We start from the raw sequence: 20,458 nt of genomic DNA, 5'->3' as shown, positions 1-20,458 counted from the left end.
AACTGGAAGGATTCTGTCAATAGTTCCCAGGATTTCATCATCATCGTTTCATCACAACGATAACAGCACTGTACTGTCGAGTGCAGAGCAGAATATTTATGAATGTGATCTATGATATAAATGATATCTGTGTACTCGTTATGTTTGTTAACCTTGTGTTTTTATGCTCTGTGAGTTATTGTAACTTTCAGCACTTATACTCTGACAATTCAAATGCTTTTGCACTCTAACGCCTACTGACACTCTACCTGCCTACTACAGGAGAGTGTTAGGCATGTACAAAAACATTTTTGTAAATTACTTTTTTTAATTCTGAGAATTTAGTCAGAATGAGAAGAATATAGTTTCAGTATTAGTACCAGGTATGATATGAATAAATCAGTTGACATTATGACTTTATTCTCATAATGTAAAACATATATATATTTTTAAATCTCCTCGTCTGATTAGTTTGAGCTATAACTTGCATTCTGTCTCATGCCTGGCACTGATTCTCCTTTCTGTCCTACAGCACAAACACTTGAAACCAGGGCCAGCTCTGGTGGCCATTTTGGTGCCCTAGGCGAGTTTAGAATTTGGCACCCTCAATACAAATGGTAAAATAAAATTTCTGCCACACAATATCTTTTTTTTCTCTTGCATGCCAGTGTGCAACACAGTTACCCAGAAGAGACCGGATTATTAGAGTTGATATTGCGATAAAGATTGATCGAGCTTACTGCAGTGTGTCGGGATATGAGGACATTGTCATGCCTTAGAATCCAGTAGGGGGGTCTGGGGGATTCTCCTACAGGAATTTTGTTTATAAATGCACATATTTGATGTAATTTTATGCACTTTTTATTTACATTTTCAAAGTAATCATTGAAAATGTAAAAATGTGTACCTGAACTGCTGTCATTTAAAATTTATTGAATAGACTTGGCAAAATGTGAAATTCACGAGTTACCTTTAGTTTACTGTGATATTAAAAGCGTTTTTCTTCAAACACTCACAATAAAGTTTTTAAGATAGAGTTTCTTTGTTTCTTTCCTCTCTCTCTTTCCCTCCCTTTCTATGATATGTTGTGTCATGTCCATCTGTATCACATGTGTGATTAGACAAGTAGGGCGAGCTAATTAAGCAACAGAACGTAAATTATATGTACATCAACACTTCTTTCCCTCCCCTCTATTAAAAGATTGAGTTTGAGTTTTTCCAACTAGACCTGAACGCATCTCTCCTTTCCTCTCTTCTCATTCTAACTTGTGTCTAGAAGTGCGCACTGAGTGAGTGGTCAGAAAGTAAGTTAGAGAGAGCGGCAGAGTGACGGTAAATGTGAGCGGAGCAGAGAGAAAGGTTGGGAGCGAAGGACTCAATCTTGCAGCAGGCTTGAATTTAACATCAGTGCTTCATTAAAAAAGTTTGAGGCTCAAACCTGCACCCCCCCCCCAGAACGTGGTGCCCTAGGCGACCGCCTATATCGCCTATGCCTTGAGCCGGCCCTGCTTGAAACTAACATGTCTACTGCTGTCACAGGCACAAGCACATTTATTCCAGCTGACACTTCCAGGCCGTTTCAGGGCTCACAATTCAACTAACATGTCAAGTGCCTTCATTGTTTACTCTTCAATGGACACTTGAAACCCTTTCAGTGCTACAAGTGAAGCAGACACTAAAACACTGACCTCCAGCTCCTGTCAGAGTTGACTGTTCAGCTGACAAGTTCACTGCAGCAACACTCGGCTGTTAGGAGGACACTTTGTCTGAAGAAAAAGTCGCTTTTTCTTGCTTGCTCTTTTAGCTAACAGTTGGAAGTGTAAAATGTATTAACATTTGTAATTCAGTTTATAGTTTTAGATGGGACTTATGAGGGACAATGCACATTCATTATCCTGATCATTCAAGTCCATCATGTATGTTTGCCAGATGAAGCCATTCAGGTTAGCTTTTATTTGCAGCCCCTGGCAGGTTTAGTCCACATAAAGAAGAAAGCTAAAATAGATCAAACAAGCGCATAAACACAACAACAAAAGCACACAAGCACAGACAAACAGTAAAACAATGACAGAAACACTTCTCCTGGTTACAACAGTGTGTGTGATTGTGAAGTAACAGCTGTTTTATAGATTTATAGGAAGAATGGAGAGTTCTGTGAGTTAAGTGTTCCAGGTGTATGCTGCTGAGAGGAAAATGCTGACTGCAAAGATACTTTTTAGGTTGATATTTTACCCATCCTCTGGTAGATGGGTAGATTATGTCATTTATAAAGCAGATAGGGGGGCAAACTGTGGGAAAAAAAAGTTTCATAAGTTAGGTAAATATTTTTGTATTTCAATATGATAAATAACATGAATGCATTTTTGATTGATCTTCCAGTAGAAGAAACACAACAGATCTACGTCTATATTTACCTCCCATACACTAGACTACACAGTATGTAAGTTATGTATGTGTGCATGACCATGTCTATGTTAGGAATTCATACTGACAGGAATGTATGACAGCTTTTACACAACAACCATACCACTCTATGACCTGCTGAAGCAACAGCTCATTTAACATCGTTGCTCACTTCACGTGAGCATACTGATGACATGAGTAAGAGAGCAAACAAGCAGAGAACAATGCCGACACAGATGAGAGTAAAGTGATGAGGAGAGGGAAGTGGCTGAGACGGATCGGGGCTCGGCTTTGACTGTTGGATGAGCTCTGCTCGCTCAGGCATGAAGCACTCTGAGGACACAAAATATAACACACCTTTGTGTTAACTTTACAGGTCTCATCTCACATGACAACAATGGTGTTCAACACTGTTGCTGTGTTCCAAATGCCATACTATACTAGCAGTACATTCTGATGTGGCCTAAATGTAGTCTGTAGTATGCAAACAAAAGCAAAATGTGCAGTATGCCAAAAATTCCCGGATGTCATACTGATTCAGAGAAAATCTCCAGTATGCATCGGACCAGTCTACCTCACCAACTGTATCCCACAATGCAAAGCGCTGGAACGTCACAGCGGCAGGTGAAATGACGGACAGCAGCAGCATTCCAGCAGAAGGGGGCGCTACAGCTAAAGAAGCGGCGGTTATTGTTTACTTCCGCCTGGCGTAGCATACTGCAAAATGAATTTGATAAGCTCCTCCATCCTACAGACTACAGACCAACACAGTATGCTGTATACAGCACGTAGTATGTAGTATGTAGTATATAGTATATAGTACGCCATTACGAACACAGCCTGTGTATGTGTGCTCTGAGATTTAACAGGTTAAAGGTGACAGTGAGGCGTGCATGCAGTGTGGGCGGCTGGGGAAGTCTCTAACAGTGGTTCCACCTGGGGGAGTAAAGCCGTGCAACCCTTTTGTTCCATGCTGTGCGCTGCTGTCACCTCTCAGTTCTTAGTTAATTCAGCTTCACTCCGGAAGACTTGTTTCCATCTCTGCTCACAGCACACTCTCACCTCCCCTCCACCCACAACACATCAGTGTATTTTCGGGAAATTCAAAAGATTGTTTGCTGCCACTTTCATTGAAAACTACGTATTCAAAGAAGGGACTATAGCTGTGTGTGTGTGTGTGTGTGTGTGTGTGTGTGTGTGTGTGTGTGTGTGTGCGTGTGTGGTTGTGTTAGCTCATGATCACAGAGAGAATCTACAGCCTGATAAGGCCTCAGAGACTGAAAATATGCTAATTCTGGTCACAAAGTGTTACTACAAGGGAATTTCTCACACATTTTATAAGGAAGTATGATCAGTGTTTGAGCTAAAAAATGTCAACTGAATAAATAAATTACGCAGTGCGTGTCATACTGTAAGAGAAAGCTGAGTCCCTACATGTACCAGGATGTGTTTCCTGCAGCCGCAGCCTCGCTCTGAGTAAACACAGCTGAATATCTGAGTCAGTCAGAACCCTGTGACATGTTAACCTCTTTCATTACACTCTCTAACCTCCTATTTTTCACTGTTAATAGCTAGTTTGTACTACAAGCAATGGCGGAGACTAGAAGTCCAAGCTGTAATAGTTTGTAGTTCTTCCGACCATCAATTACGAATGACAGCATTGGTGCTGGGAGAACAACAGATTTGCAAAGAGACACAGAGAACATCAGTAGGAACTTTCAGCAAAAACAAGTTTCACACATTATATATCTCATGTCAGCCTGTTTTATAAATGTTTAGGAAGAATTACGAGATGTGATAGCACTGAACACAGTGAGTTAAGTGTTCCAGGTGTGTGCTGCTGGAGAGGGAAATGCTGACTGCAAAAAGGTACTTTTTTATGTTGGTACGTTACAATCCCCTCTGGTTGTTCCTCTGGTATATTATGTTGAATTAATTTAAAGAGCAGCTCCAGTCATGTTTTAAGACTCTCTGCTTGAAATAATAAATTGTGCATAAACATAACATAAATTGTGTTTTTTCTGCAAAATAGGTTTAATTACCTTGTAAAAATCCTCCCAAGGCATCTCCTCCTTCTCCCAACCCACTATGCACCTTTCCAACGCGCCCTCCGTCGTGTAAACAAAACACGTCTCTGCCGTCGTTTAGCGGCAACTTGTTGAAAATTAGCTGTTTGAAATGTAGTCATTAGCAGTAGTAACGTTAACCTTAGTCAGAAGTGAGTAAAAATGACAATGACGGTTACAGCTGGCTCGCGCATCGCCAAAGTGGTTGCCATAGGTTGGACATAATGATATGCATAGCGTCACCCCGTCCATTAACGGGATTGGCTCCTTAGGTTTGTGATGTCTCAAACCTGCCAATCTGAAAACGTGTTGTTCAGCCTGTCCTTGGTACACTGCAGTTTAAAAGCAGACAGGCCCAGCCATGGAGATGATGCTGATGTTGTCCCTGATATGTCTTGTAGCACATGAAGAACACCACATGGAGATGTTTACAAGGTTAAACACTGGATTTTACCTGGACGGGGCAGATAGGGGCGCAAAACATGAAAAAACATAGAAGAAAAACATTTTCTTAAATATATTCTTGAGATACACTCATTTTGGTCACAAAGTAAAAGGGAATTTTGAACACATTTTATGAGGAAGTCAAATCAGTGTTTGAGCTAAATTAAGTCAATAGAAGGAATAAATCTCTCAGTGTGTCATACTGTTAGAGAAAGCTGAATAGCCTTGCTAGCAGTTGATCGTTCGGTGTGAGGTGGTCTTAAAACTCTGGTGGTCTGAGCAGCCAGTCAGCCAGTAGTTTTTTCCGTCTTGAATATCAGATAAAATCAAATATGTTTAAAGTTGTAATCTCGAAGATCTCAGTTTTGTTTTCTTCAGCGGCACCTATGGTGATAAACGGTAATTGCGGGAGCACACTTCCGTGATATCCAGACAGTGTTGCATGTGGGACGTCCACGGTTGGCAACTATTTCAACAACTATTGAAAAATAAAAGTGGTTTTCTTCTCCTCTTGACGACAGACCTGTCAAAGCTTCATGTTGACTTTTTGTAAATATGCATCATGTTGTTGAAATTTCGGTAAAGGTAAGACACGTTAATTAAAGTCACAAGAGAAACGGTTTATTTATCTGTAAGCAATGCAGCACATGGAAAAGAAAGTCGTGACTGGAAGTCGTTAAATCTGTTTACTCCGGCATGTTCAGCAGTGTCCACAGAGGCTATATCGTTGTCAGTCTATAGCCGATGGGATCTGAGATTGATCGGGGGCATACGGGGTCTCCCTCATCTGAGGTTGAAGCTGCAGTGCGCACGGTGGCAGCATATATGTTTAAAAGCTCCAACAGCTTAAAATGTACTCGATAAAATTCGCTTCATAAACTGTCCAGTGTTATGAAGTTGTCTGTTAAATTTTGTAGCCACTTGGAAATGATAAGTATCCTAACTATGAAAGGTGTTAAAATTCGCCTGCTGTGGGCAATGGGCTCACTCAGGATTAGCTGCGGGGGGGCCTCACGTGTTCGCGTTACGGTGCTGTAGATTACTGTTTACTTGCAACACTTGCAGAGACCGGAAAAGCAGCCGCTTAGCTCCACCAACCCTCTCTGGCAGACCAACCACTGCTGGCTGATGAAAAACGCGTCACTAACTGGGCGCCGTGTTACCTCATTCAGTGATAGAGACTTAACAGATATTTATTTACATGAAATTCCTCGAGATTATTACTTTAATATTTTAAGAAGTGTTTTGTCTTGGTTCATGGAAAGGACACAAAGGGATGTTAAAAGACATGAACATTTTTAACAACCAGTAGGAGCGCTCTCTCTAGCAGCAAACGGCTAGCAGCAAACCTGTAAGAGAGTGAACATGCAGTAGACTTACAGGCCACTGCACACACAAGGGCTGTCACAGTGTTTTATATGAATAGTTGGATGCTCGCTGGCTGTTAGGACATGGTGTAAAAAGAGTAGCAGTTGCTGCATTGAACTGGTGAAGGAAATGCCTCACTATCACCCTGCTAACTTTTAATGCTAACCTAGCAAACGTTACGCTCTCAATCATAGCATAGGGCCAAAAGGTGCTTCTGTTTCTGCTCCATTGCTCATTTTTTCCTATTAATTTCCACCAGCAGCATGATGGGAAATAATATCAACAGGGATCAAGTTGTAGTCCATAATATTAAAGTATGTGACTAAAACATCATAAGATATGAAAGGGAGTCAGACTTCAGTCTCAAAGCTAAATGTCTCTTATATGTTATTTTATAGGCATGTTTCTGTAACTGTGCATGGCTTCTTTTTGGCCTTTAGAACTTTGGAACGGAATTACAACTACAAATATCACTCGTCATACTCACTTATGGTAAAATTATGCAGCACCTTTCGCCAGTAACCGTAACATCACAACTTAAACACTCCTCCAACTATTCATCTTGAGATTGAAGCCTGAGCATGTTTGCTTTCGGTTTGAGCCATGAAAGGTTCAGATACTGAAACACCCCCGCTCTGAGGCGGGTGGAGGGAGACACCAGTGAATCCCCTGAGTGCTGTCGAGACACACTTTCCATGCCCACATTTCATGCATGTAGAAAACCCCACCTGTTAGAAACTACAGTCAAAGGTGAGTTCTTAATCATCCACCAACAGTTGAGGCACACACTGTCTAAATAAGGCAGCGTGAAAGGGAAAGAGGAAGGTGGGAGGATGTGAATAACAGAGAGAAGTCTGTCTAGGATTTGAAAAGAATCAAATAATTAATAAAACTGATGAGAAGACTGTCACATGTTGGGTTTTTTATTGGCTTTATCAAGACAGTGTGAAAAGAACCAGATGATTATCCAAATTATTAATATAAAAGTCAAAGATTTTAAGGAAGCTGGTAGTTTATTTATATGCCATTTAATTCATGCTGACTACATTTCAAGAGCTCGATGTGGCTCCACTTTTCTGTCACAGGGAGATATTCAATGAGGTCAAAGTGAACCCTGCTCTCCCTCATCTGTGTCGACTCCTCTCCTTATCCTTGGACTTCTTTGGGGAGCGACTGCGGCTCCTCTCCTTGCGACTGTGGCTTTTATCGCGGCCCTCTTTTCCGTGTTTGACCCGCGACTTGCTGTGTTTGTGGTCCCTGTCCCTGGAGCGGGAACTGGAGCGGGATCGAGAGCGCTGGCGTCCCATCGGCCTGTCTCGCCAGCTATCCTCGCTGTCCTGGAAATGTAAATGAAGACACAACAAGAGTGTGAGACAAAGTAAAGACTCCTGGTGTGAAAGACAAATGAGGCCGTGTTCAAGACAATGTGCAATGGTTCCTTTGGTGTGAGCCAAAACAGAAAGTAGTTGCACTTTAGTTCTCTATGTAAGGGATAATGTACAGCAAGTGGGTCATTGTAGCAGAAATAATTCTTCTGCTAAGAAATAGTCAACGTTAAAATCCCTTCTTTAAACTAGCCCACTTAGCTGTTAGAATTCATATTAACTGAACATTTCCATTAAAGGGGAAGTGAACAGAACCGCATGAACTACTGCAGCACCTCATTGTGGTTTATAAACCAGTGTTTGAACTCACAGCCTTACTTCTTTTATCTTCTTCCTTTTTGTCTTAAAAACTCTCAAAAGTTTGCTTAAATGTATGAATTCTTTTGGCAATGATGAACGTAGACCTCCAGAGTCTGTGATCAGATCAGTTTCTGCAGCTAGAGCCTGTAATTCACTGCAGCGGTCCGCTATTCAGAAATAACAGACCCTAGAACCAGTCCATATGTCCTGGAAGCTTTCAATGTTAGGGTCAAATATTATCAGCATTTATTAGCTTAAAAACAACTGATATGCAGGCTTTATCGATGGCATAGAATTGAGTAGGGAAATTACTGAATTGTCCCGACCAATAATTTTGTCCCAAAATTAATATATGATGCGTGTAATGTTTCACTTTCAACCTGCGGAGGAGTCATGCATGACACAGCCGTCACTCTGTGTCACTGTAAACAAGGACTCCTGTCTACAGCTCAGTTCAGACACTTCACTAAACTGACATTTATATAGCGGAACATGTCTCATGCTGAAATTGAAATTCCATATGCATGTTTGTAACACTGTACATACTAATACTACTTAATGTATATGAATCGGGATGTGTTCCACTGAAATCCCTGATGAGGACTTCGCAGGCCGTGGAGTAATTCAAACCTCCATAGCCGCGGAGCGCTGTCATCACAGTGCTGGCATCTCATGTGCTTGTGACATCAGTGAGAGGAGCTGCTGCTGCTGACGCGTCCTCGACGGTGATTCTTTTGCCAAAATGACCAATAATGGGTCGGATGGCTGGTTTAGCACATTCCTGAAGCGCCGAGGGGAGGGAGTTATAATGAACCAGTGATATAAATATATTATTCACACCAGACATTGTCACCGGAGGATTTTAATTTGTCGGACTTCAACAGACTTTACTGTTAAAAAAATACAGCAATTACCAGATAACGGAAACCTTGCCCGAGAATGCTGTTATCGACCAATTAGAATCTACGTTCAACAAAGCTGTGTAAAACACACATCTGATGGACGGTTCTGGTCTTATCTTTAGAAGACGATTTTATATGAAAGCTCATTTAACCTGCATGATTATTACGTTTTTTCCACATAACTAAATATTTGAGTGTCACAGTGTCTGTGTCAAACCAAAAGAACAATGTATGTATTGTTCATATATGTAAGAGATTATAAACAGAACCTTTGTACAAAGTAGATATTTACTACAATGCTATTATAACAGATATAATTCTAAAAAATCTCATGACATATGGATATCTGTAATAAACTTGATATGGTAAGTCAGAAACTGTTTCTACACCCACACACACCCACACACCAAAACATGTGCTAAAAACACTGCAGTACTGAAAGGGCATGGAGGGGGGGAACAGTTATAAACAGTTACTTCCTGGAAAAAACTGTTACTATATGGAAACATTGCATCTGCAGTGGGAAACCACAGTGCACTATGAGGTATAGCTAACAAAAATACTTCTACCACTTTGGAACCAACATTATTGAAAATTCCTGTCCTTTTACACCCAGCTGCTTGGGTAGAAGGTCCTGGTATTAATGCAGACTTATTGTAACTAGTCAGGATTCACTTGTTTTAACTTAATTTAGCTAAAATTTTAACAACATCCCCAGTAAATCAGCAGATGTAAAATTAATGTGCATTTCCATCAATCACATTTATATCAAATGCTTCAAAACTGGAGTGACACTAGTTTTTTTACATCACTAGGTGCAGCAGTGACAAATGACTTGCTGAGGCTGGAAACACCCTCGTACACACGATGAGCCGGCTTTGTGCGTAATTGACTTCTCGTATCATCCATGTAGCACTGACCAACCTGTGTGGATCGTGATGACTGCTGGACTTACGGTTTATGGTTTGCATTATTAAACTTAGAAATATACTGTATGTTAAAGTAATAGTCTAAAAGATTTTCATTTAAATAAATGTCAGTTAAGTCACCGTCTATCGCCAAATGAGGTAACACAATGGTGATTGAGCCTCTGGCCCACTGATGAAAGTCTTTGCATTTGTAGTATTATGGACTGGGTGTCTGTGGCGCCCAGTTAGTGACGTGTTTTCCATCAGCCAGCAGTGGTTGGTCTGCCAGAGAGGGTAGGCGGAGCTAAGCGGCTGCTTTTCTGCTCTCTGCAAGAGTAAACAGTAATCTACTATGGCTGAACAAACAAAGAAAAGATGGATGACTACAGATACAACTTCAACAAGAAGTGAAAATCCAAAGAAAAAGAAACTCGACGCTCAGATGAAGCAAACAGTCTAAAAAGGAAAGCGACCGTCAGCCAGGAAAATCAAGAGCTACAACCGGAGCCAACCGTGGACGTCACACATGCAGCACTGTCTGGATATCTGGGAAGTGTGCTCCCGCTATTACTGTTTATGACCATAGGTGCCGCCAACGAGAACGAAACTGAGATCTTCAAGATTTTAACTTTAACAAGAGAAACCAACAAGGTACATTCAGCTCAGCATATTAGATCAATCGTTTTATTTTTTATCAATTAATCATGTCTTAGAATTTGTTGTTGTCTGAGTTAAAACTATGAAACATTTTCTTTAGATTTGCCTCCTGCAAAGTTGCTCTCACACATTTTTTAAAATCACTTATGTAACATATGTTCCTTCGTGTGCAGAGCTCTACAGATTAACAGATGTTTCTCATGACAACAAGGAAACTGAAAATATCAAAGGTCAATGTAACCAGCCAGATTGAAGACTTGGCAGACTTTAGCGGACAGCCAGGATATAATCACATTTTATTTGTATAGCGCCAAATCATAACCAAAGTAATCTAACGTAATCTCAAGACACTTTACAGAAAGGTTGTAAACACAGAGACTGTAAAACAGCCTCAGGTCCAGTAACAAGTGGCAGCGAGCCCAAGATCACACATGACCTCTGCTGTTTGTGCACACAGGCTGACAGTGCACAAGCTGCTGTAGTTTTGCTATTTTGAGCATGTGTTATGAGTTTTTAGCCAGCGCTGCAATGCTTCTAACAGAGTTTTTATTTGCCTGACAGACAGCTGTAGAGTTTTAAAAACTGGGGCCAAAATAAAATGCTGAGAGTCCTGAACCAATCAGAAAAAGTTCAGCACTGCAAGACATGTTTGGGGAGGAAATACTGTCCTTGAAGCTTAATTTAGGTAATCGTGCTGGGCATAAACTGTGAATGCAGGTCCCTAATTTGATTGTTTGTATTAGCATGCAAACATGCTGTGCAATAAAGACTGTTAAGTATTGTTAATGAATAGCTGTGTCAACCACTGTCAGTGTGAGTGAACTTCGAAGACATTGAGGTTGAGACTGTGTGTATGTGTTCAAGTGTAAACCTCTGTGCATGCAGGGGCCTGTTCAGAGTTAATTGGAAAAGCTTTCATCAGTAACCGTTCCAGTTATGAGCGAGTTACACAACAAAGATCTAGATAACAGCATACTCCACCCTGAAAACATTTAGAGAGTCTGGGTGATGTGTGAAAGGTGCATGATGGTGTGTGAAGGATACCTTGTGCTTTTTGGACTTTCTGCCGTCATTTTCTGAGTGATGGTGGTGCCTCTTCTCCTTGTGTTTCTTATCAGAATGTCGATGGCTGGTCGCCTCCTCCTCCTCCTCCTCCTCCTCCTCCTCAATTAGAAGGTCATACTTTGAGCTTTTAGGGAAAGTTATGGAAATCTCCAGAAAGATGAGAAAGTCAATGGCGAAAGGTTTGCCAATTCAAACCCTGACAAAAACGTGAAATGGCCACAATCGAGTCAAAAACCAAAGACTGACATGTTATAACATGAAGTGGAAAAACTGGAAAATTCAATTCCAGACTTTTAAAACACAAGGATACTCCTGTTTAGGCTTCACTTGATCCTTTAGAGCCAGTTTGGATCTGTTCTCCACATCCTTCTCGTAGGCTTTGAAGTCATCTTTAGTGTACTTCCCACCTTGGAAAGTAAAGGCCATGAGTAAGAGTTCTGCTTATGAAACAGTGTCATAGTTACCTTAAGGTAAGGAGGACAATAGTGCTATAGGAATATACAAAAGAGGTTACAGTGGCATGACCTGTTCACACTTCAGAACAAAGAGACAAATATGTAAAACGTGCAAACCACAAAGGCTCCACTACGAGTACCTTTCCCTTTCCATTTGATCTTTGCCACTGACTGGCTGAAGTCTACGTGAATGCGTCGATCGTCGATGAGCACGTTGTCCATTTTGAAGTATGCCTTTTCACAATCTTCTTGCTGTGTTGACAGAAAGCATAACAAGAGGGGAGAGCTGTTAGGTCCTGTAGTAATGCTAATGTAGGTCTCATTAACAAATGACACGAGTTGTGAAAAAGCGCAGACTGTTAATTAATAGAAAAAGCATAAAAGTTATTAAGGGTAGAAATTGTTGTTTTGAAACATGATGTTTTATGAGCTCAATCAAACAGTTATTTCTATTATATATGAATCTGCTCATTAACTTGATGATGATGTTTTGTAAAGAAGCCCTGAGAAGCAAGTGAGAAAAACAAATCTGGTGATCTATTTTGAAATGCCCTTGGCATTCAGACCCGGGTATAATGACTGCAGTAGACTGGAGCCTAGGCGATAATTACCCGGGTCTATTGCAGAGTCATTTGACCCCGGTCATCGCCTCGGCTCCGATCGGCATTGATGGGAACACAAAACTCATGTTGACACGCTAATCTCCGCCCCCTTTCCGGCACGATGCTATGCTCCGTCAGTAACTTCTGCGACTCCTCGTCATCTCAGCTACAAATTCCACCCGTCTCTGTCTGAGCAGTGCTCGAACATCGTTCCAAATTCATTGGCGCCGAGTTTGATAAATATATATACACATATATATATATAAATATATATATATATATATATATTTATACACATATCTCTACATATATTCTTCTCTATGACTCAAGCAGCCCATGTGATTATAAACACATTATCATAACAGCAATTCAACCTTCCTTTTATACTTCCTCTCATCACATGCTGCAGGGGTTTTCCAACTTTCACCAGATACACTGCAAAGACTGAATGGAACCTAAATGTACTAATGTCTGCGTTATCATGTGATGTTCTCTAATCTTTGAGAAGGACCACTTCTTCATATGATTAAACAAGTGACAAGAAAAAAATCATTCATGACTCATAGCAATTATGGTTTTGCATACTTTAAGGGGGGGCTAGCCTGAAAAGGAAAGGCCCTAATGTTTCCATGCACTATGTAAGTGGATGACTGGAAACATCTATAAATAAAAAACACATCTTGTGAAAAAAAGAATACTGAATGATTTGTGCTGAAAGTGCAAACAACTTGTTGAGTGCAGGTCTCCATATAGTTCCTTGGATAGAGCCAGTCACCCTGCTCATAGTCTCAGATAAGCTGAGCAATCCACATTCTGACTCCATGAACATACTGAGCACACAGTATTAAAGTGGCAGTAAGCAACATGAAAATTCCAAAGTAAAAAACATCCCCTCTCTCTGTATTACTCCACTACATCAAACACGCACGCGCATTTTGCAACTGGTGTGTGCCGCGCAGCCGGTGTGTGGTGCGCCTCTCTGCAGCATCGAGGCAAGGAGAGAGAGAGAGAGAGAGAGAGAGAGAGAGAGAGAGAGAGAGAGAGAGAGAGAGAGAGAGAGAGGAGAGATGCTGTTTATTCCAAAAAGTACACTTTATCGCTGGCAAAATATTCAAATACTACCCTAGTTATCTTTACAGTTTTGATTCTTGGTGTGGACCACCTTTTCACCTCTAGGTGTTGGAGCTTATTGCTACTGTTAGCTGTTACCGTAAGAGCTAGCGTTAGCTGTCAAGAAGAAACAGGGCAACCTCTGCATCGCTCTTCAGCCCCTCACACTCCCACTTGTCTGATCCCTCTTTTTATTTCGGGCTCTCTTTGTAGCTTTTTTCTCCTCCAAGCTCTTCCTTCTTTTTGCTTCTTTAGCAGTACATGCCGTTGTTGGCAATGGAGGTACAGGAAATTTACTAAAAGTCCTGACTGACACAAGCTCTGCGTGCGCACTGCTGACACAAGTCTCGTGGAAACCATACGACGCTAGTTCGTACATAGTCGCTGTGATTGGCTAGTTACGTGGAAAGCTAACCCTGATTGGTTGTTTGATTCAGACTGGACACATTTTTTAACAAACTAAATACAAAGGGTCAGTGGCTCACAGTCACAGATCAGCAATCAACATCATTTCAGTATAATATTGTGAAGGAAATGCAACGATCAAAATGTGTTATTTTTATATTTTATTGCCTACTGTAGCTTTAAGATTCATTTTGCCCATATTGAGCTTCACATCTAACAACCACAAATAAAGTTGAACTATTCCTTTAAACTGTAAACACATCCCCAACATACAAAGACAACACAGGTATAGTAACTGTACACTTACCTTTTCAAACTCAATAAACGCGTAACAGAGGGAATCTCCAGATTTCCAGTCTCTGATTATCTCACAGCTAGACACAACAAATAATAATTAGTTGTTTTAAAGCAAAGAGATAAAGCAAAACTTTTGCACGTATACAACATCCACTTGCAAAAATAAGTAATACACACATTACATAGAAAAATGTTAAAGGAAAGAAATACCTTTTAATTAATCCAAAGCGAGAAAAAATAATTTCCAGGTCCTCGTCAGTGGTCACAGGGTTCAGTTTGCACACAAACAGCACGTTTTCTGGAGGCCTCATATCTGCGTCAGGGAGGTCGCCCACCTGAAGGAATGTATGACAGAAGAGAGTATAAATGTCTGCTTTCTTTGGTATTGCCCCTTTAACGCTGCAAGTGGATTTCTTGTTCCCACCATCTCCAGCAGGATGGCCTGAGTCTTAGCCTCCTTCTCCTTCAACCTCTCCTCCAACTCCTCGGCTTGTTTCCCATCTGTGTCATCGATCACTTCATCTGCTCCAATTCGACCACTCTGCAAACCCAAGGCAGAAACAGCTGGTTATTTTAGCAGTGTGTACGCTTCTTACATGTGCAATATACATTTTGATATTCGTTTATTTATGGTAAATGGACTGTACTTATATAGCGCTTTTCTAGTCTTTGCGACCACTCAAAGCTGCTGTTATCACAATTATCACAATTTGGGGTTCAGTGTCTTGCCCAAGGACACCTCGACATGTAGACTGAGGGAGCTGGGGATCGACCTCCGACCTTCCGAGTGAAAGACGACCGACTCTACCACTGAGCCACATCCGCCCTGACGAGGTTAGATGGACATTGATTACTTTTTCAGGAGGGGGGGTATATCTGAAGTGGCCATTTTCGGTTTATATTTTTCACTAAGGGAAAAAAGACTCTTGAGTAGAGTTCAGACCAAAACAGTTCTTTCTAAATACAAAGCCAATGCAAAGACACAAATTGCTCAGGGCAAGTCAGCTGAAAATTTCAACTCAAGAAAGAAAATCAGCTGCAGCTGTGTGTGAACACTTGTCATTGTTGGATTTTTTGAGACTTACGGAGTTTTCAGTAGAAATTGTCGTCACAAACTTAAAAAAACAAGCATTTTAAAAGTAACCTCGCAAGGGATGAATTTTTTACTTTTTACAAATCTGCATCATGATGTCGTCATTTCAGAGTATTTTAGACATTTTTAATACAATTAATTTGCAGCAAATTTGGTTTCTTTTGGGTTAGTCCAACATTAGTAAGCCAACTTGCAGCCGACGTGTGACCTACTGGATTCATTGAAGCTGACACTCACAAGAGACCAATCTCGGGTCCCATTAGCTATAGTCTGACGATGATATAGCCTCTGGGCACAACGGTGAACATGCCGGGGCATGTAGCCAGCGGTAAGCGATAAACGACTTCCATTTCTGTGTGCTGCATTGTTCACAGAAAAAGAACCGGTTTTTCTTGTGATTTACTTTAATTAATGGGTCTTACCTTGGCTGAAATAACAACATCATGATGCAGATTCGTAAAAAGTCAAAATGAAGCTTTGTCAGGTCTGATTCATCTCAAGTTAAATGTTAGATCTAGAACAGATTGTTAGCTGTTAGCATGCAGATGTCTGTTTATAAAGATTAATAAGAAGCTAAATCGTTGTCAGATCACGCTGATGGGAGCCGGATTATGGCAGATTACGTTCCGCCTGCTTTTGCTCTCCACACGGACTGTTTTTCCTGCATACACCGCAGCCTGCTGATACGTGATTGGTCAATATTATTCAGACTACAAGTGTACTACAAACTGACTTGCCGTCCTGGAAATCCACTTCCCTGCCAACAGATTCTACATTTCTATGTATTACATTATATATATATATATATTTACATATGAACAATAAAAATAATATCTATATAAATATCTTGTTTCCTTGTACAATGCAATGTTAATATATCAATTATGTAACTCAATTAATATCTTGTTGATTTACTTAACAATGTCACATGAAAAAGGAAAGTACATACAAGGCCACTACAATAAAAAAGTACATTGGGGATGCAGCCATGAACTGAGTAAAATAGGGAAATGTAACCAACCAAAATATATTTAATCAGATATGTTTCTGTTGTGAATACATAAAAGATTCACTTCAGTCCGTCTCTGACTAGTGGCATGAAATATTCAAAAACTCCATAACGTTATGCTTACACTTATACTCCAGTGTCTGACCGATTAAATATCAGCTAATTAGTTATAGATTAGTGTCCGTTCTGATGGACAAACACACGATTACAAGTTAACTTAAACACAACGTGACGGACAGATATACGTTCCGTCAGTTTGCTCTCTATTTTGGACGGTTTAATGAAGCCGGGCATTAGCTTTATCAAGAGTTAGCATTAAAATAGCTTTACCAGTGGCGTTAGCTTATTGACAGCTTTACTACCAAGGCCTACTGTCCTCCGCTGCTTTATCCGCGGCCCGGCTATGGGCCCATCACAAAACGGAGAGGAGAGAAAATAGACGGAGTTTCAGGCGTTACGTTTGTTTTTAAATTAAGTTTAGAAACTGTAAACGTGAGTTTGTCCGTGTAAACGGACACTAATCTGCCGGAGGCAGACACATTATCAGCACTGCACAACAAACGAATACTCCTCATAGAAAAATAATTCATGTTTATCCCAGAGGAGACTGGCAATGTTGTAACTTCCTGTAATTCATCACGTGAGCTACACAAGCCGCGGCATTGGCTGGCTGCCCCCAGTGACGTTTTCACAGCGCCCAACTAACAAAGACCCAACTAATCAATGATGAAATTCGGTGCCAACTATTTCAATCATCGACTTTAATCGATTTAATTGATTAGTTGTTGCAGGCCTAGTCCAGACACAGTTCCTGGAGAAGGTGCTGACATTTACTGAGGTGTGCCTCTTCGTAGAATGTAAGGGACCCAGACACAATAGCATATGGTTGTGCTGCTGTATACGGTCAAACTCCTGTGAGTAATGCACGGCAAAAATGTGTGGTCTAAAAAGAGCTTCAGAGATTTCCTTAATAAATAAAGAGTGGCACTTCACTTACATCCAGCTGTTCTTTGGTGGGTTCAGGAGATCGATCAGGCACGGGCAAGTCAGGAGGGTCATCAAAGGGGTCATCGAGGATGACAGTGTGGTTTATTCTGCAGCAAAAAAGACACTTCAGTCAACATTGTAAAAGTTTGTGCCATAAGGTTTTTCAGATTTAACGCATCCTGGGACACACAGGCTCTGTTGTCAGTTTGTCTTAGTTCACCTGATATCCTGAAATGGGACAAAGTCCTTGTCCACAAAGGTCTCATTGATTTTGGCCAAGACATCCATGCCTTCTGTCACCTCCCCAAACACAGTATGGACTCCATCCAGGTAGTCCAAGTTCTCACCTGTGGTAATGAGGAACTGAGGAAAAGAATGACAACCGATGGGTTAACTTATGCTAAACATACACTTATGACTTGACAACATCTTTCACAACAAAAATAAAGAAATACTTGTGATTTCTGTATGAATGTGAAGTTTAAAGTTTCTTCAACTAATTAGCTGGTTTTATACAATAAATAAAATATATACGTTTTTCAATTGGCTCACCAAGTGAAACATCAAACATACCTAAAAAATAAAGCATTCTTTGCCTACTTCCCCCAGAGGCTTATTTTACCTGAGAACCATGCTGATCGTTTCCGTTGTTCACCATGGAAACCGTCCCCTTCTTCCTGTGTTTAATGCGTGGCGCTTTCTCTGAATCAAAAAAGCGGGCCTGGTCCCCATAGAGTTTGCTAATCAAACAGGAAAAAACATTTGTAATAGTGTTCAACATGTGGTTTCAAAAATCAACAGCTTTGATGAAGATGACTGACCTATAGACAGATTCTCCTCCTCGTCCTGTCCCAGTGGGATCTCCAGTCTGCACAATAAAGTCTCTCTGAAGAGGAGAAAAAATAAATTACAGGAAATCTAACAGTGTTCAACCTCAAAGCTGGAAAGACAAATTAAAAGACCACAGCATCTTAAACACAGCCTTATTCATTGGCAATTTTAAAATGTTACTAATAACATACAAGGCACTGCATACGTAGCAGGGCTATTGAGCCCTTATTCTAGCAGCCGCCCTCTCCGATCACACTTTAAATCCAGAGGTGATCGTGCACTTGCAGTGGCTGCCCCTAAACTCTGAAAAAGTACACATAATTTACCTAAATTTAGTTGACAATACTGCCTGCTGCTGTCTTTCCGAAATTACACACGACAGTTCAAAAGACAGAAAAAAATAGACACAAGGACTACCAGCAAAACTATTTACAAACAGAATTGTTACAATATTACAACATAGGTGCTAGCCAGGCAGGTAAAGTTTAACTGTCATTTTTTGTTTGGCTTGACATTATGATCATTATGGTTAATACCTTTTGCACTTACAGTGAAGCTCATGAGATCCCACTTCTAATATACTATAGGCAGCAATAGTATGTTTTTCAATTTATTGATAAATTGTCATCCAAAACAGTGAACAAGAGCTGCAGTATTTTTGCATGGATAAGATAAGCTGGACTTTATTGATCCCCCATTGAGGGAAATTCACTTGTTAAAACAGCAAACAAGTAAAGGACAGGTTAAAACAAGTGATGGGTAAAAAAAATTAAAGACAAAAAGACAATAATAATATTAATAATAAATATATGCACTATGTAAATGGTAAATGGACTGTACTGTAGTCTTTGCGACCACTTCATACCCGTTGGCTATGCCAGCGGGAGCAATTTGGGGTTCAGTGTCTTGCCCAAGGACATTTAGACATGTAGCCTGAGGGAGCTGGGGATCGCAACTCCGACCTTCCAATTGAAAGATGACCGACTCTACCACTGAGCCACAGCTCCCCTTTCACCTTTCACTTTTTGTGGATGGTAAAGTTTTTATATAAAAAAAGAAAACTGCACCAAGTCAAACACACACACACACACACACACACACACACACACACACACACGGTGTGTATCATGGTGATATGTTATTTTATTGTTGGGCTTTTATGTTTCGTAACGCACTTTGTAACCTACGTTTTGATAAGTGCTATACAAATAAACTTTATTATTATTATTATTATTATTATGGTTAATGATAAGTTAAGGGAAATATTGCATAATAAATAACAATTGCACATGAGAAGAAATTGCACAGACATAATTGCATGATATGGATGGGGTAATAAAAATGCAGAAATATACATACCAAAGTATATTATACTATAATAATGTATTACAGTACATATGCACAATAATAGCTGCAGCCTGCCATGTAGTGACTGATGGTTGAGTTGCATACTCTAAAATTAAGAGTATTGGATTTTGAGGCTCGAGTCCTAACATCCGGGACATCGACCCTTTAGAAAGTGGCCAAATTTGGATGAATTCAGTCATAAACAGCGGCGTGAAATTTCACAGTTAAACTTCACAAATCTGGTCTTTGATTATATCGCCCTCCTCAGGCGAGTCAAGGCGCCTTGGTTCAAAGGAAAATATCTAAAATTGATTAATAATTGTTGGTTACTGAAGTTTGCAAGGGATCATTAAGCGTTACCTGAACATTGTGGATGAGGCAGTAGTTGTAGTGCTTTATCTTGCATAATTTTAGAAAGTTGAGGCAAGCTGCAACAGAAAAGAGGAGAGGTTGAAGTTAAAACGAAAGCCATTACACTTGCACTTTGTCGATCTATCAAGCACTAAGGACAATGCTTTAATGCTATACAAAGGTGTGTAATTATTTTTATCCAATGCTGTCGTTGTGGTGAACAAATTATTGGCTGAAACAAATGAATAGTATGCAAACAAGCTAACAGCCTTAGCTAGCACCCAATCATTCTGTGATTCATCCTTTCAATAGCTAACTTAACCATCGACCAGTTAATTAAATGAGGTGCCGTTTAGTGGAAATTGCTTTATTTTCTTACTTTTAGGCCGTTCTTCTGTAAACAAATCAATAACAATATCGCCTAGCGTCGTTTCAAGGAGCACCGCCATGCTGACGTGCCTGGTCTCGCGAGAAGAGTGTATGGAAATTCCGCG

General features: G+C 40.4%; 1 protein-coding gene across 1 annotated transcript; it reads right to left on the bottom strand.

Moving 5' to 3' along the window:
* Positions 1–7,162: 7,162 nt before the first annotated feature.
* ppil4 (peptidylprolyl isomerase (cyclophilin)-like 4) lies at positions 7,163–20,421 on the bottom strand. The gene is made up of 13 exons (XM_069655541.1): positions 20,344–20,421; positions 19,974–20,041; positions 18,257–18,321; positions 18,058–18,175; positions 17,656–17,798; positions 17,446–17,542; positions 14,771–14,887; positions 14,557–14,681; positions 14,357–14,423; positions 12,073–12,184; positions 11,788–11,884; positions 11,457–11,601; positions 7,163–7,597 (listed from the first exon to the last, which is right to left on the bottom strand). Exons 1-13 carry the CDS (start codon positions 20,411–20,413, stop codon positions 7,385–7,387), a joined length of 1,437 nt encoding a protein of 478 aa, XP_069511642.1. The 5' UTR covers positions 20,414–20,421; the 3' UTR covers positions 7,163–7,384.
* Positions 20,422–20,458: the final 37 nt, after the last annotated feature.

Source organism: Semicossyphus pulcher, unplaced genomic scaffold (assembly GCF_022749685.1).
Source record: "Semicossyphus pulcher isolate SPU_LCO1_2020_fin unplaced genomic scaffold, fSemPul1.0.p SCAF_11, whole genome shotgun sequence".
Classification (NCBI taxonomy): Eukaryota; Metazoa; Chordata; class Actinopteri; order Labriformes; family Labridae; genus Semicossyphus; species Semicossyphus pulcher.
This window is presented reverse-complemented; position numbering and strand designations above follow the sequence as displayed.

Coding starts and splice junctions, on each gene's coding strand:
- ppil4 (XM_069655541.1), bottom strand. CDS start 20,413: ATGGCGGTGCTCCTTGAAACGACGCTAGGCGATATTGTTATTGATTTG. Junction 11,885..12,072: donor GATCAAATGGAAAGGGAAAG/GTACTCGTAGTG, acceptor TTACTTTCCAAG/GTGGGAAGTACACTAAAGAT. Junction 11,602..11,787: donor CAAGTGAAGCCTAAACAGGA/GTATCCTTGTGT, acceptor TTTCCCTAAAAG/CTCAAAGTATGACCTTCTAA.